A 17811-nucleotide genomic window follows, 5' to 3' on the forward strand; every position below is an offset into this window, starting at 1 on the left:
ATTAGCTGGTTACAGACTTAAGTACCCACCATCTCCGCGTCCTTATCTGCGAGAGGCTCCCTATTGATTGACGTCTTCCACCAAGTGGATCTTGTTTGCCTCAACTCTGGGAAACCTACATTTTTGTCTACCTTTCGGTCGGTACTGTTCAGCTAGCTTGGTGCTTGGAATGGTTCACTATTGCTGATACACACTCAAGTAACCATTTTCAATGTGCCCTTTGATTGCAGCCACAACTGCCATCTATGCGCCAGAGATGCTGGAAGTTTACCCAAGCCGATTGGACACTTTTTTCGTCTCTAGCAACATTAGATGACCGTCACTTTCCTAGCACTGACAAACAGGTCACTCATGTTACAGAAATTATTCATACAGCCGTGGAACATTCAATACCTCGCACCTCCAATTTGCCCTGGCACACCCCAGTTCCTTGGTGGTCGTGCCATGACGCAATATGTGAGCAGCAACATGCTGTTCGCATTTTCCACCACCATCCTGCTTTGGCCAACTGTATCTGCTATAAGCAGTTACATGCATGATATCGTCGCGTCATCTGTGATAGCAAGAAGGCAAGCTGGGACTTCTTCACTAGCTCTTTTAACACCTTCACTCCCTCCTCAGGAGTTTGGAGTCACATTTGATGGTTATATGGTGCGCCTAGGTTTTCCCTAATCTCTGGACTCACTGTTGCGCATGATACCTTAGTGGAACCCATTGCAATTTCTAACTCATTGGGTCAACACTTTGCTGAGATTTCAAGCTCTTCAAATTACCCACCAGCCTTTCTCCCGAAGAAATGTGTAGTGGAAGTGTGACCTCTTGCTTTTTCCTCTCACAGTAGCGAAAACTATAATACTGTTTTCTCCATATGGGAGCTCCAACACACACTCTTCTCGCTCTTTCGCCCCAGGATTGAATGGTGTCAACATCCAAATGTTGCTGCATTTATCATACCATAGTTTGTGTTACCTCCTTCGCCTTTATCAACAGTACTTTTCCCAGAAGATGGCAGGAAGCTATTGTCATTCCGAAACCTAGACAGGACAAACATCTCCCCTCTAGCTGTTGCCCCATTTCTCTCATGAGTAATGTATCTAAGGTTTTGGAGCATATGGGGAACTGCCGTGTAGCCTGGTGGCTGGAGTCCCAAAGCCTTTTAACACCTGCCCAATGCGGTTTCTGAAAGCATCATTCTGCAGTTGACCATCTTGCTGCTCTCTCAATTTATATAATAAACAATTTTCTCAGGAAATGCCAAACGGTAGCAATATTTTTTGATTTGGAGAGGGCATACGATATCTGTTGGACAGGCATCCTCCGCACACTGTTCTCTTGGGCCTTTCGAGGTTGGCTGCCCCTTTTTATTCATGAATTTATGGCAGCGTGCACATTTAAAGTGCAAGTGAACACTACTCCCTCCCATATATTCCCCCTCCCATATATTCTCCCAAGAAAACGGGGTACCCCCAGGGGTGTGTACTAAGTGTTGTACTACTGTTTGCCATTGCCATAAATCCAATTATGGATTGTCTCCTTCCCGATGTCTTGGGCTCCCTCTTTGTGGACGATTTTGCGATGTACTACAGCTCTCAACAGACCGACCTTCTTGAATGACATCTTCAAGGATGTCTCGATCACCTCCACTCTTGGAGCATCGAAACTGGCTTCCGCTTTTCTCCCAGTAAGACTGTTTGTGTCAGTTTTTGGCGATGTAATGAGTTTCTTCCGCCTTCCCTACATCTAGGATCTGTTGGCTTTCTGTTCGTGGATGTCGCTAAATTCTTGGGACTTAAGTTTGACAGAAAACTGTGCTGGTCCTCCCACGTTTCCTATTTTTTGGCTCGCTGTCTGCGATCTGTCAACAACCGCTGTGTGCTGAATGGTACCTCCTGGGGAGTAGACAATGAGGTCCTTCTCCACCTATATCGCGCCTCAGTGCGCTCGAAATTGGACTATGGAAGCATAATTAACTCCTCTGCTCAGCCATCTATTCTTCGGCGTCTCGACTCTGTCCACCACCGTCAATTGCGTTTAGTGTCTACAGATTTTTACACCAGCCCTGTGGACAGCCTTTATGCCAATACTGCTGATCCTCCGCTGTCCAATCGGCTACCATAAAGACTCGGAAGGATAGCTCACCATCTGTCTTCCATGCCTGCTAATCTGGCCCACGACCTTTTTTTTGACGCCTCCTTGAATTTAGGGTATGCAGGCCGCCCTTCCTCTCTACTACCACTGGGAGTTTGCTTCCGTCAACTGCTATGCTCTCTTTCCTTCCACTTTCGTAAAATTTTCTTGACAGCTGGGAGTACAGCACGTCCTTGGCTCTGCCTCCAGACCTGCCTGCTCCATGACCTTTGTCAGCTTATCGAGGATGGTACCCCTTCTCTCGTTCAACATCTGTGCACACCAATTAAGGATGCCACATTTATTTACACTGACGGCTCAAAAAACATCATTTGGGGTTCGGAGTGCTTATATTGTTGGCGACACCCCTAATCGATTTCGGCTTCCCGACCAGTGTTCGGTTTTTACTGAGGAGCTTTATGCAGATCTCCAGGCTGTCCAATACATCTGTCGCCATCAGCAGATGCAGTATATTATATGCTCAGATTCGCTCAGCTCTCTCCTCAGTCTCCAAGCTCTCTACCCTGTCCACCCTATGGTCCACCAGATTCAGGACTGCCTTCACTTGCTCTAGTTTGAGGGCATCTCTGTGGCATTCCTCTCGATCCCAGGACACATTGGTATTCGTGGAAACGAGGCGGCCGGTATAGTGGCCAAGGCTGCAGTCTCCCTTCTTCAGCCTGCTGTTTGCATGGTTTCCTTCACCGATCTGCAGAGTGTTTTATGTCGTCACGTTGCTCTTTTATGGCACGCACATTGTTCTACGCTTCCCAATAATAAATTGCGGAATGTGAAAGCTCGTCCCTGTGCTTGGACCTCTTCCTCCCGAACTCATCATCGGGAGGAGGTAATTTTAACTAGACTCCGGATAGGGCTCTGTCTTTTTAGCCATCAATATCTTTAAGTGGCCATTCTCACCCATTTTGTCTCCATTGGTCTCAACTGTGAATGGTGAGAGACCTTTTATTTGAGTGCCCCTACTTCACTCCACTACGTGCCCATCTACAGCTGTCGCCTGATGTATCTTCCATTTCAGCAGATGACACGCGCTCAGCCGATCGCGGCCTCAAGTTTATTAGTGTCAATGAGATGATGTCAGTCATTTGAAGCTCTTTTTTGGGGAAACCAACCCTCCCCCCCCCCTTCTATAGTGGTTTTCTAAGCTTTCCTTCTGTTTTTTAGTTTCCACACGTTTTGAGTTACACTCCCATTGCTGCTGATTTCCTTCTTTTACAGTTGCATCCACATTGTTACTTTGTGCCAGGAAGGGCTCTCCACAAGGGAAATGTCCGGGGATCTTGGAGTGGACCAAAGTGAGGTTGTTAGGAGATGCAGAGAGAGACAGGAACTGTCAATGACATGCCTCACTCGGGCTGCCTGAGGGCTACTACTGCCATGGATGACCACTACCTATGGATTATGGCTCTGAGGAACCCTGACAGAGATGCCACCATGTTGAATAATGTTTTTCATGCAGCCACAGGACATCGTGTTAAGACTCGAACTGTGTGCAATAGGATGCGTGATTCGCAACTTCACTCCTGACATCGATGGCGAAGTCCATCTTTGCAACCACGATACCATGCAGTGCGGTACAGATGGGTCCAACAACATGCTGAATGGACCGCTCAGGATTGGCATCGTGTTTTCTTCACCAATGAGCGCTGCATATGCCTTCAACCAGACAATTGTCGGAGACATGTTTCGAGGCAACACGGTCAGGCTGAACGCATTAGACAAAATATCCAATGAGTGGAGGTTCCCTGATGTTTTGGGGTGGTATTATGTGGGGCCAATGTTTGTCGCTGGTGGTCGTGGAAGGCGCCGTAACAGCTGTACGATAGGTGAATGCCATCCTCTCTCGGACAGTGCAACCATATCGGCAGCATATTGGTGAGGCATTCGTCTTCATGGATGACAATTCGTGCCCCCATGGTGCACACCTTGTGAATGACTTCATTCAGGATAATGGCATTGCTTGACCAGAGTGGCCAGCATGTTCTCCAGACATGGACCCTATTGAACATGCCTGGGATAGATTGAAAAGGGCTGTTTATGGATGATGTGACACACCGACCAGTCTGAGGGATATATGCTGAATCGCTGTTGAGGAGTGGGACAATCTGGACCAACAGTGCCTTGATTAACTTCTGGATAGTATGCCACGACAAATACAGGCGTGCATCAATGCGAGAGGACCTGCTACTGGGTATTAGAGGTACCGGTGTGTACAGCAATCTGGATAACCACCTCTGAAAGTCTTGCTGTATGGTGGTACAACATGCAATGTGTGGTTTTTATGAGCAATAAAAATGGTGGAAATGATGTTTATGTTCATCTCTACTCCAATTTTCTCTACAGGTTCCGGAACACTTGGAACCGAGGTGATGCAAAACTTTTTTTGATGTATATAGCTGCATCCTTAAGTCCATTCTGTTCTTTAATCCAGTCCACATCTCATGGTCTATGGATTAATATTACTGCCCTTAGTTTCTTGGATCCTGTCTTCGATTCCCGGTTGGGCAGGAAATTCACTCATCCCCTCAGAACTGGATGTTTGTGGTGTCCTAATGATTTCATGTCATCTTCACTGATGCACAAATCACTAAAAGAAGGAAGACTTGCACAAGGCAGCTAAATGACACCACATAGGTTCTCCCAGTCAGTAATACCATATGGTCTTTTCGTTCCTGTAAACCATTAGTTTGGTTTTCTTGTCTCTCTTTCTCCAATGCTCACAAATATCCCTCACTTCTTGAATGATTTTTGCATTTAAAAGTCCTTGACACTAACACAAGCAACAGTTTATAATGCACAGTGATTGTAAACATCCCTTCCCATACACGTGGAAAGTTAAGTTTTTTAAAATGTATTTAGGTCGCTAAGAGCACTCTACTCTTTTTACTCCTCTGTATCTTTCTGTTGCGGTCCATCCACTCACTGTCTTCAGCTTTTTTGTAGATTGATTATACATTAAATGTAATATGATTTTTCAGGCATACTCTCAAATGTGCTATGTTAAGACGTTTTCTCGCTTGAAGTGTATCTGTATTAGATGTAAACAAGATGTCATCAGCAAAACAAAAGGGTTGCAGCTGGGTTTCATCAACACACATTACTGTTTTGTTTCTCCAGTTCAGAGATCTGAGAATAGTTCTGGTTGGTATCTCTTTGCCCGACTCTTCTTTCACTTTTGGCTATCACTGTCTTCATGAAGTTCAATGAAATTTGTAGCATTGGTGTACTCATTTTTCAGTATATTAAAATAATTGCCTTGTTTTTAAATTGATGAAAGTACAGATTTTCCTAAAATATTGTTGAAAGCTTTTGTAAAATCTCAAAATTGTGTGCAGATTGGTAATTCATTGGGCCATTCTACAGTTTCATTTGAGACTTGAAAATTAAAATCTATTTCTCTCTATAAGTGGTTGTTGATGATGTCAGTTAATATTCTCATGAGCTGTGCTGCCTGTATAAGGGACTATCAAATGAAAATGAGACAGATGGAAAATTAATTAAACTGTTTATTATATCAAAAGTAATCACCATAACTGTTAATACATTTATCCCACTGTGAGACAATACAGTCCGTGTCTTCGTGGAGACATATTTGCAGTAGCCTATGGAATCATGATTGCACCCAGGCATGCACATCTTTCTATGAAGCAAATTGACAGTCATTAATGTGTTTCTTTGGGTCTCAAAAAATATGAAACTGCATGGGGTGAGATTGCGACTGTGTGGATGATGTAGTTACAGTCTTGGCAATGTGTGGGTGGGAATTATCCTGCAAGAGAACTAAGCCTGCCGTCAATATTCCTGGGCATTTGGACTTGATGGTCCATTTAAAGTTTTGCAAAGTGTCTACACACCACTATGTGTTAATTGTGATGCTGTGTTCCAGAAAGTCAATCAGCAGTGGGCCCTTGCAGTCAGAGAAAGTCGTCACAGCTTTCCTGAAGTTGATGTGCCTGATGTTCAGACTATGCTGAAGAAGTTTCAGTGGGATGCCCTTCCACATATTCCATATAGTCTGATCTCTGCCTACGCAATTTCCATATTTTTTGAGCCCTCATGAAAGGCATTTGTGACCATTGATTTGCTTTGGATGAAAAGGTGCATGCCTTGGTACACTCATGGTTCCATAGGAAACTGCCAATATTTTTCCATGAAGGCACTGAACATCTTGTTCCATGTTTCAACAGTTGTGATTACTTTTGAAAAAGTAAAGAGTTTACTTAATTTTCCCATATGTCTGTTTCATGTGAATGTCACATTTTAAAGTGGAGTAATGATTACTATGACTGACTAGTGTGCTACAGGCCTCCATTCAAACATGATTCCTGGAGTTACTTGTTATTCATCATTTCAAGGTCCTTGAAATTTCTTATGTTTGTAATGTTCGCATAGTCTGGAATATTCAGTGTCGCAAGCCATTATATGGTTTGTGGCAGTGGGTACCTTGTACCACTAGTAGTCATTATGTTTCCTCCCCCACTCAAAAATGGAGCAAGGGATACACTACTATCTATGTACCTCTGCGGGACTTAATTTCTCTTGCATTCATAGTCCTTGGGTAAAATATATGTTTGCAGCAATAGAATCGTTGTGCAGCCAACTTCCAGATCCGGTTCTCTAAATTTTCTCAACACTGCTCAGTGAAGGGTTTGTCATCTTCCCTCCAGGACACCCACTTGAGTTCACAAGTATTTCTGTAATACCCACATGTTGATTGAACTTACTGGTAACAAATGTAGCAGCCTGCATCTAAATTGCTTCGCTGTTGTCCTTTACTCTGACCTGATGGGCATAGCAAACACTCGAATGGTAGTCAAGAATGTGTCACACTAGTATTCTGTATGTGATATCCTTTACATATGAAACACACTTTCCTAAAATACACCCAATAAAAGTCCGCAACTCGTGCTCATGCGGTAGCGTTCTTGCTTGCCGTGCCCGGGTTCCCGGGTTCGATTCCCGGCGGGGTCAGGGATTTTCTCTGCCTCGTGATGACTGGGTGTTGTGTGCTGTCCTTAGGTTAGTTAGGTTTAATTAGTTCTAAGTTCTAGGGGACTGATGACCATAGATGTTAAGTCCCATAGTGCTCAGAGCCATTTGAACCATTTTTGAACACCCGATAAAACAGAGCTGACCAGTCACCTGACTGACTACTGTATTTATGTGCTCATTTCCCTTCATATCGCTTTGCAATGTTACGCCTAGATATTTAATTGACCTGACTGTGTCAAGCAGTACACTGCTAATGCTCATCATCAATGGCTAACCTGTCCAGGCACTAGTTGACTCAGAGGCTTCCTTTTTTTTTAATGTCAAATGCTTATTGTAGCTAGATAAAGAAGACAGTGGTGTGTGATTATGCTATAAGTCACAAATAGGAAACATGTTCAGTGGACAGGAACATGGAATGCAAGAATAACACTCGGTGACAGAACACAACCTTTTGAATTTGTCATTTTAACAGAATTTAGTCCTAACATTACTCTCAGATGAGACTTTTGGTTGGCATCTCAAGTAGTCGTATATTGTAGAAAATCGGAGCTCCATATTGACAGATCTTATCCTATTAGTAGACATAAGGTTCGTCAGGGTGGTTGTTAACCATTGAAGATGATAATATCCTCTCATCATCAATGAGACAAATTGTAATCGTCAGTCCAGAGGCTCAGATGCTTTTGTCGATTGCAAAAAGCTACTCAAGCTAAAAAGTGAATTCTGCAGGTCGCAACTATCATACCATTGTACGTGGTTAAGGAGAACTTCGTCATGGGCAGCCCCAACTCATCCCTAAAGGTATGTTTGTAGCAACAGCCGAACCAGGTCATGAAGGACAGATTAGTGCAATTGACGAAGAATCGTGCTGGCCTACCACTACAGACAACACAGTTGAGGAAGCCACTATGAAACAGTCAGTAGCATATAGCTCGACCAAGGAACAGGATAGACATGTGTTAACGGTTCTGCAGCAGTTTTCAGATGCTTTAAAATCTGGTGTGGACAAAAGACAGACCAAATGGCCCATGGTAAAACACCATATCAACATATGATATCGTTGTCCCATTAAGCCAGCATTCATAAAAGGTGTCGCCAGCTGAATGAAGGATGATCGGTGAGGAAATAGAGAAGATCCTGCATAATGACATCACTGAACTTGGAGTCCTTGGTCACCTTTGTTCGCCTTGCAAGAAAGGGTGACAAAGCATGGTGTTTCTGCATCAATTACTAGCAATTGAACAGGATCATGAAAAAATATCTCTATCCATTGCCACACATTGATGATAGTCTAGACTGCTTGAAAGGAACAAAGCATTTCTTAACCATGGACAAGTAGATAAACTACTGACAAATTAAGGTTGAAGAGGCTGACCAGGAAAAGACTGTGCTTAGAATCCCTGATAGCTTCTGAGTTCAAAGTTGCACTGTTCTGACTACATAACACTCCAGCCACCTTTGAACATATGATGTAAATCTTGTCACTGCAAAATGAGGAAACAAATATGTACCTATACCCACTGCTTACTAAAACCAGTTGTATATGGGGTAGAGAAAGAAGAAGGGCAGGGTGCTTGTGAGAAAAACGTAAAAACAAATACATGCACACATGCTTGTCATATTCGTATCTCTACAACATTACTGTTTTTTTCTCAAACATGTCTGAAGAACATCTAAGCTACCTAACAACTTGTATTGAAGTGTACAGAAATTTCATTCCCATGCCTGAATCCAAGAAGTGCACCTTAGTCTTCCAAAGAAATAAGACTCTTTGAACATTTAGTGAATGGCATCTGAGTCCATCCGGATCCAGAGAAAATAAGAGCAGTCGCAGATTCTCGACTCCTCAGCACATTCATAAAGTGAGAAGTTTTCCCAGAGTGTGGTTGTACTTCTGGCGATTCAGACAGGACTTTTGTAGCAAGCCACATCAATTACAGGAACTACTGTAGGGAGATGCCAAATTTGCCTGAAACAAGGTGCAAGAAAGGGGTTTCCTTTTCTTTAAGGATGCACTAACATCATCTCCATTCCTAACATTGTATCACAAGAAGGTAAAGGTAGAACTTCAGACCAACACTAAAATGTTATTGAGTAGGTTCAATTCTCATACAAACTCAGAAATATGCTGAAAAGATTATAGCTTATGCTGCCAGAGAATTCTTGAAGTCCAAGACGAAGTGCTCTGAAACCGAGAAATGCTTTGGAGTTATTTGGGCAATCAACAAATTCCAGCAGTACTTAAGTGGCAAACTTTTCACCATTGTGACGGGCCACCATTCTCTACACAGACTGAGTAGACTGAAGGATCCATCAGGTCGACGTGTGAGATGGACGTGGGCTTCAGAAGTACATCATGACAGTGGTATACAAAAACCGACACACACAAGGTTACCAGCTGCCTTTCAAGGAATCCTTTGGCAGAACACAATGGCATGGACAAAAATCTGTCATAGCTACATTATATGAGATTGGTGTTTAACACAATGAAGATGCAGCATTGCTGGAAACCATACAATCCTTGAAGGAGGAGGATCTGACCAAAGGACAATTTTAATTAATAAACAGATCATTGTATAAAAGAAAGTATGATCCAATGGGGGCAGAAATGGTTGCTCATCATCCCAGCTCATCTGTAGCCAACGATCTTGAAGCATTTCCACAACACTCTTACATCTGATCATCTGGAATTCATGAAGACTCTAGACAGAATCAGACACACGTCACTGGCTGGGTCTCCACTGACCCGTTAAATGCTACGTGAGCCACTATAAGGAATGCTAACAGTGAGAGTCTGTGCTGGAGTTACCTTCATGATATCTGGTACAAAGTCTGTCTGTAGCAGTGCCATTCCAATGTACAGGGATGGACCTCTTTTGGACATTCCTGAGCTCAGGAACCATGAATCGATGGATAATAGTCAGCACTGACTGTGTCACCTGATACGCTGTTACTAAAGCTGTACTAACTGCTGAAGCAGAAATTGCCAGGCTGCTTACGGAAGACTACACTCTGAAGCACAGAGCACACTATGTGATAATCTGTGATTGTGGAAAAGTTTTCCAATCAAGACTAGTATTGGAAGTAATTTCGTGTTACCACACCATCCATATGATGACAAATGTTTTAACACCCACAGACAAATGGCCTTGCAGAACCCATTAATAAGACAGCAGATATTCCCTTAACCTATGTTGATGTTGAACAGAGATATTGGGATAAAATACCGCATGTCATGCCATTTGCATACAACATAGCAATGAAAGACACTACTGGCCTTACACCATCCTTTCTGCTCCATAGTCGTGAAGCCAAACAACAATGGATATACTGTTCCCATTTCAACTTGACAAAATGGAATATGACATGAAACACTTAATCACCGCGACCAAAGAAGCAAGGGAGCTAATTGCCAGGACCAAAGAAGCAAGACACCTGGCTTGCACATGGATCCTGGACACCCAGGATAAGGACCAAGAGTGCTGTAACACCAGTCACCAGCCAGTGAGATACAGTGTAAAATGTTACATATGAAGTCAAGGATTATGACTCATCAAGGAGATAAAAGTGTAGTCTTCATTCATGTGCGCTGAATGAAGCCTTGTTACAGTCCTGAGGCACAGATTGACAGTGAGGGCTTCTTATTCAAGGGAACTGAAGACCTGAAGAGTCACAAGTTTCTGATGTGAGGGGCTACTATTGATGATGAGGAGGCTGTGATAATGTGACCAGTATGGGGAATCAACAAGTGCTGCTGTACAGATGACCATTGATACAGTCTATATCCAGGGTACCATTGTAAGCTCCAATGAGAACTTATGAAATGGCAGATCATTGTTTTTCCAGGGAAAGGAGCAATACCACAAGCTGTTCTACATGCAGCTGGCTGGTGCGTTGCAGGTCACCAGTTCAAAGTTGACCACCAGCAGTTATTTGCTATTCATTATTTATTATTTCTGGAAGGTTCATGGAATTTCATATGTTTTAATGACTACGGGTTCTGGAATATTTGATATTTATATAAATAGCAGTACTGTCTGTATATTGGTGTTGGTAAAAAGTGTAATTTCAGTGCTGTGTGTTACACTTCATTGACAGCCCTGCTTTTGGATTTGGACTTGATTGTGGTTATGACATGACAGTATCTTGTGAATTACAGGGAGGGGGCAAGTAGGTGTATTGTTCCTCTATCTATCTCTCTCCTTTGCTGTGAAGCAGAATTATTGGAGCAGTTTTTGAAGTACTAAGAATTGTCTTCCTTGCAAGTATTCAGTAAACAATTTTGCAAGCTTCTTTTGTATTATTTTCCCTTAGACTTAAACCATTCCTGTTGAAACACCATCCCCAGAGGCTTTCCTTCCGTCATACTTTGATGCGGTTTAGACAACTCATATGGAATTATTTTTAGACTGTTACTATTATCATTATCGATTATATGTCTTTCTGATTTGTCTCCTGAATTAGCCAAACATTTAAAGTAATCTTTGAATGTCTCTGTGGAGTTACTAGTGTTGATAGGCACTGTGACCCATCTGTCATCTTAACTTTCGGATTGTGATGTATAACAACATAAGTCCAACAACGGTAAGAGTATGAGAAAGACAAGTCATTTTTCTCAAAAACTTTGTATTATATTTTCTCTCACTAAAATACATTTCTAAGTTGTTTTAATTAATTTCTATCATTTAAAGGTTTCTATGAATTATCACTGTAGTATTACACCACCTTAGCCGTCTTGTTAGCTTGTTCTTGCATAGACCTTTTACTTGGCATATAAAGTCTTTGTTCTGTATGAGTTTACTTTAATATCTCCAATATAGCCAGTTTTAATTTTTTGCTCCACTTCTGATAAACCTACTGTATCTTGTTTTTTGTTATATGACTCCTGTTTCAACCCTGCTAAACTATCAGCTAGAGTAACTGGACAAAAGTAATCACATGTAGTACTAATTTTAGTAATATGTATTAGAGGGTGAAATATGAGAGTGATTAGGTGGGGACTTATCAGAAAGCTTTCATTTCATATAAATGTGTGCTGACAAGGACAATATTTCATACTGAAATTGGTGGCGAATCGTAACCACACATTTTTTAATTTATCTAACAATTGGCTGATTTGCAGACCCATGTTTAGTGGAACATTCATTAATGACTGGTTATACGAAGGGTACTGAAATGTTAGAAATCTTGAAGGAAAGTATATCTGGTAAATTACATTTATTAATTGAAAAAAAATGGCAATGACATAATTGGAAAGAGAGAATTATTATGATGCAGTTTACCTCACATAGTTTCCTACTAGTTTCCTTCATTCTCTCTTCAACACACATCTCAAAATATGTAAATAATAATGTTCTGTTCATGAAAATATGGTTTTCTAGAAGTAAGTGCTTTATCTGTAATTTTTAAAAAATGTGTGTGCACAGAAATCGCATTCACCTGTACACGATTAAGCTGCTTTTGTAGACAAGAGGGCCAATAAAAATACAATACAATACGGAAACTAGTGTATGAAATAAACTGTCTATGTAATTTAGAGTTTAGAGCTAAGCGAAAGGAAGTCTAAGACAGTGAGAGACAACAAAAATAAAATGAAGCTGTGCTGCACATCAAACTGGGGGTAGATGCAGTAGATGCATTTAATGAATTTTTTTTTGTTTAGGAGACAGAATTGTACATGACACTTAAAATGAAAGAGCAATGAAAGCAAGACTAATGCAGATAAAAATCTTTTCTCCATACAGTCTCAGAATAATTCTGAGGTTGTTAAAGGTTTGAAAATTGCATATTTGCAACTCTATTTTCAGCTCTGTATGGAAGCCAAAACATTTGTGACAGGAAAGCAAAGGGAGGTGAGATGGAAATAATAATAATAATAATAATAATAATAATAATAATAATAATAATAATAATAATAATAATAAAAGAAAAAAAATATATCTCAGAAATATCAGTCAGTGGGTCATATCCAAAGGTATATATTATTAATTTAGTTTAGAGTCAAGGGCACAGAAGAGAGAGGATTTTGAGGGGGGACAACAAAGCCTTATGTTATATATATTGTGAAACATGGTTGAAGATGGGAAGAAAATAAAAATTTCTCCACACCATTAAGTATGCTAAGGGCAAAAAGTACTCTGTAACACAAACAAGACAATGAATTTCTTTTTATGCTAAGTGCTATTTGGTTGTTATTTCATCTCCTTTTTGCTGTACCTATGGCCTGTTTCCACTAGTTGTTCCAGCATATTTGATTCTTGCATTATTTTCTTTCTTTTGTGTATATGTGTGAAATAATAAATATACTTTTCCTGTAGGGTATTTTTAATCAGAAACTGAGACGATACTACCACTATGATGAGGAATTGGTGGTTCCTATAATTGAGAACACTCCTCGAGAAGAAGACCTACAGTTCCGTCTGAAACAAGTACTAGAAGAGTATCCAGAAACATCAGCCGTTCTAGTACGGCGTCATGGTGTATACGTGTGGGGAAATACATGGCAAGAAACCAAAGCAATGTAAGTCACATACAAAATTTATTTCCATTAATCTTGGCCTATTTACTTGAACCAGTTAAATAATGTGTTGAGTATGGTGATTGACTTCAAATCCTCATCCAACCATTCGGATAGAGATTTTCTGTGGTTTCTCTAAATAGATTAGGATGATAGTTGAGATGGTGTCTTCTCAAAGAGGACATTTTCAATTTCCTTCATTATTCTCCAGTCCGCGCTTGTGCTCTACCTCTAACTAGTATGTCATCAGTAAGGTGTTAAACCCCAATCTTTGCTTTAAATAATTACGTCGCTTCATTGAAGATCTCCAGAGAGCAACTTGAAACAAGACAATACATTATCTGCACAGTGGTTAAAAAGACTAAAAATCAGAACTTTCCCATGTCAAAATCTGTCAAAAAGTATGGTTTCTGGAATATGTTTCGTTCGACCTTTACAGCTGGAAGAGTATATTTTCTGTATATTGGCTAAGGTTTGAAGTGATGATTATTCTTTATGAATTTCCTTACATTCCACATATTGATATAATGAAACCATGATGTTTCCTCCAATCTGATTATGATGGTACTGGTGTAATGTTGTTGTTGTTGTCTTCAGTCCAAAGACCTATTCATCTCTGAATAAATACTGGAACCTCACATCTATTTAAACCTGTACTCTTCTCTTGGTCTCCCTCTGCAATTGACGATTTCTTGATGTCTCAGAATTTTCCCGTCAACAGGTCTCTTCCTTTGGTCAAGGTGTGCCACAAATTTTTCTCTCCAATTCTATTAAGTACTTCCTCATTATGCATGTGATCTACCCATCTAATCTTCAGCATTCTTCTGTAGCACCACATTTCAGAAGCTCTATTCTGTTCTTGTCTGAGTTACTTGTTGTCAGTGTTTCATTCCATTCAAGGCTACACTCCAGTCAAATGCCTTCATAATAGATTTCCTAACACTTAAATCTGTTTTCAATATTAAGAAATTTCTGTTCTTCAGAAGTGCTATCCTTGCATTTGCCATTCTATATTTCATATCCTCTCTGTTTCAGCTGTTATTAGTTACTTCGTCAACCAAGTAGCAAAACTCTTGTACTACTTTTAGTGTCTCATTTCCCAACGTCTTTCCATCAATATCATCTGATGTAATTCAACTCCATTCTGTTCAACTGCTATTTCAATACCTTTGCTGTGACTCACAGAATTACAATGTCATTGATGAACATGAAAGTTTTTGTTTCTTCCCTCTGAACTTCAATTTCTTCTGCAAATTTTTCTTTGGGTATTTTTACTGCATGTTCAGATAGAATAACATTGGGGGTAGGCCACAACCCTGTCTCACTCCCTTCTCAACCACTGCTTCTATTTCATGCCTTTCAACTCTTATAACTGCCATATGCTTTCTGTACAAGTTGTAAATAGCCTTTTGCTCACTGTTATTTTAGTCTTGTTCATCTTCAGAAATTTAAAGAGTGTATTCCAGTCAACATTGTCAGAAGCTTTCTCGAAATCTGCAAATGCTACAGTTTTAGGTTTGCCTTTCTTTAATGTATTTAAGATGTGTGACGATACAACTGCTTTAATCCATAATGAGATCAAAGGGTTGTGATGTTAAAGACACACAGTTCGGCACTACTCTGTCTGAACTAGTAGCTCAATATTGTCTTAGAAGTGAGCCATGTTCCATCTGCTTTACATCCTAGCAGCTAAACACGCTGCAAATACATAAAACTCATGACCCTGCAGTCTAAATTATCCAAGTTTTGGCAAGCTTTGTCAAGTTTTCCAAAATAAAATAAAGCAAAAGTTGAATAATTAAAATATTAATAGAAGTGATAAAAAGATGTATCCTTTTGGATAATTTATTTTATGACTGATGATTTATTCACCCACAAATACTATTGCTGTTACACAATGGGATGACTTTTATGATGTGGTGAATGGTTTTTCCATCTATGACGATTTTATTAAATTTTCCTAGCAGTCTGGCATCCCTGAATGTGGAAAATAAACAAACAAATCTTAACCCACATACAGGAGAACGACAGTTTTTAAAAACTCTTTGTACAGCACTTAGCACTTTTCTGAACTTCCATGATTTTATGCAGATCACTATTACATTTTTAATTTCTGAGTCAACTCATCAACTCATTTTTGAACAGTGTTACTAAATTTTCTGGGTGGTTCTCGCATACATAAAAAATGTAAGGCAATATCTTTCCTGATGCAGTTATTGTATACTGTGCTGTGAAGGAACGACTAATCGTGTTCAGATCGATTTTCAGTCCTTTTTCCACTAGGGGTCTATTGTACATAGATTGGTACTGGCAGCTGGTTTGATTTGTATAATTTGTGATTGAGGTCAAAATAGAGGATGAGTACTTTTGTCTTTATATGGAAACTTTATGCAAGAGCACAGGGGCAGTATTGGAGCCCACATAGACAGCATAGTAATCGTAAACCTTTGTCGCTGCACTGCACTTGTTCAGTCAAAAACTGATTAACATAACTGGTATATGAGGTACACATAAAACTTCAGCATCAGTTTCCTCTTAAACTAGGGGCCATTGCATGAAAATTTGCTAGCCAGGTACTCAGGATAGCTCCCACTACAACATACCTAAGACTCATCAAAAGCCGTGATTAATGGGTCTGATGGTCCTCTTGTAAGTTCCTCCGATCATCTGTTAGCATTGTGCACAAGTTGTCCACTGTTCCCAATCTGCGCCAACAGTGTGTCAGTTCACTTGCTGTGCTGTACACATGTAATCTGTTCTCAGGTGCTGCATTTAGTCTGTTTGACTAATGTTTCTGACAGCAGTGGCCAACAGCCTGCTACTTTTTGACTGAGCCTTAACTGAAAACCAACTGACAACCACACATTGTGGCACATGACAAACTATCAAGTTGTTTTGGTTAAACTATATTTTGTCATTCAGCACCTAATAATGTAATCATAAAAACATGTTGATGTGGTTGGTCTACACTGGCTATCGAATTGAACAGAATCAATGACACAACAATCGTATAATATGAAATGGCACAAAGCTTCACAGAGCTCCAAATGAAGGCGAGATTAGACTTCCACTGCCACTCCTCTGCGTTAGAACAAAACAGTTTGTCAGAAATTTTTATCATACTTCCAGTGCAATAAATTGCAATAACACTGTAAATACAGTAGAGCGTCGATTATCCGAACGTCGGTCAACCGAACTGTGTACTCGCTCGCACTTGTTACTCTCCCACCCTACTGTCCATCATCCCCCTCACTTCCAAACCAAGTTTCCCACAATAGTCGCCGCACTGGCCCACCGCTGGCGGAACATCGCTTCTAATGGGGCCTTCACAAGGCGCTGCTGACCGGCCAAGCTGCCAGTCGCTATGTTTTAACAATCAGCACACTTCTGTCGACTTCGCACTGGCAGTAAAAGTAGCGGCAGTATCAAAGCTGTTCACAGCAACAGCTGCGCCAGCTTAAGAGTTGAGGCGTGCCGCTCCGCGCAGTTTGAAGGATTGCACACCCCCAAGAAGAGCTTCTCACGCTGCAAACAGTCACCTTCTGTTCTGTCACCACCACTTGTGTGCTGCTGTGTGAAGAAGTGAACTTGACAATACAAAATGCTTGAAAGTAAAAGTGTTCTCCTTTCTATGAGGTACAAGTACGAGATTAGTAAAAGGTTAGGAGGAGGTGAATCTGCAACCACTTTATCCAATTTTAATTTTGTATACTGTGTGTATTGTTCATGCAAGATGCGTATGTAATATGTATATATTTTTGTTTAATAAACTGTGCCACATACTATATATTCCTACTGAAGTTGCCTTTGTATGTTACTTTGTAATACTAAAAGAGATGCCTGTTTTTATGAATAAATTTGCTGTACAGTACTTCTTTTTGGCAAATAAACATGTACAGTTAGATTATCCGAACAAACCAGTTTTCCGAACACCCATGGCCCCCAATTACTTCGGATAATCAACACTCTACTGTACATTTATTTACCGTATTTACTCGAATCTAAGCCGCACTTTTTTCCGATTTTTGTAATTAAAAAAAAATACCTGCGGCTTAGAATCGAGTGCAAAGTAAGCGGAAGTTCTGAAAAATGTTGGTAGGTGCTGCCACAACTAACTTCTGCAGTCGAATATATGTAGCGCTACACAGGCATGCTTT

At 40.6% G+C, this 17811-nt stretch overlaps 1 protein-coding gene across 1 annotated transcript in view; it reads left to right on the forward strand.

Annotated features, from left to right (window-relative positions):
- LOC126298393 (probable methylthioribulose-1-phosphate dehydratase) overlaps window positions 1-17811 on the forward strand; it is a 98519-nt gene that overhangs the window by 60210 nt on the left and 20498 nt on the right. The window contains exon 6 of the mRNA XM_049989701.1: window positions 13455-13657. Within this exon, the coding sequence (XP_049845658.1) occupies window positions 13455-13657 (203 nt within the window). The remainder of the gene's footprint in view (window positions 1-13454; window positions 13658-17811) is intronic.

This window comes from Schistocerca gregaria, chromosome X (assembly GCF_023897955.1).
Source record: "Schistocerca gregaria isolate iqSchGreg1 chromosome X, iqSchGreg1.2, whole genome shotgun sequence".
Classification (NCBI taxonomy): domain Eukaryota; kingdom Metazoa; phylum Arthropoda; class Insecta; order Orthoptera; family Acrididae; genus Schistocerca; species Schistocerca gregaria.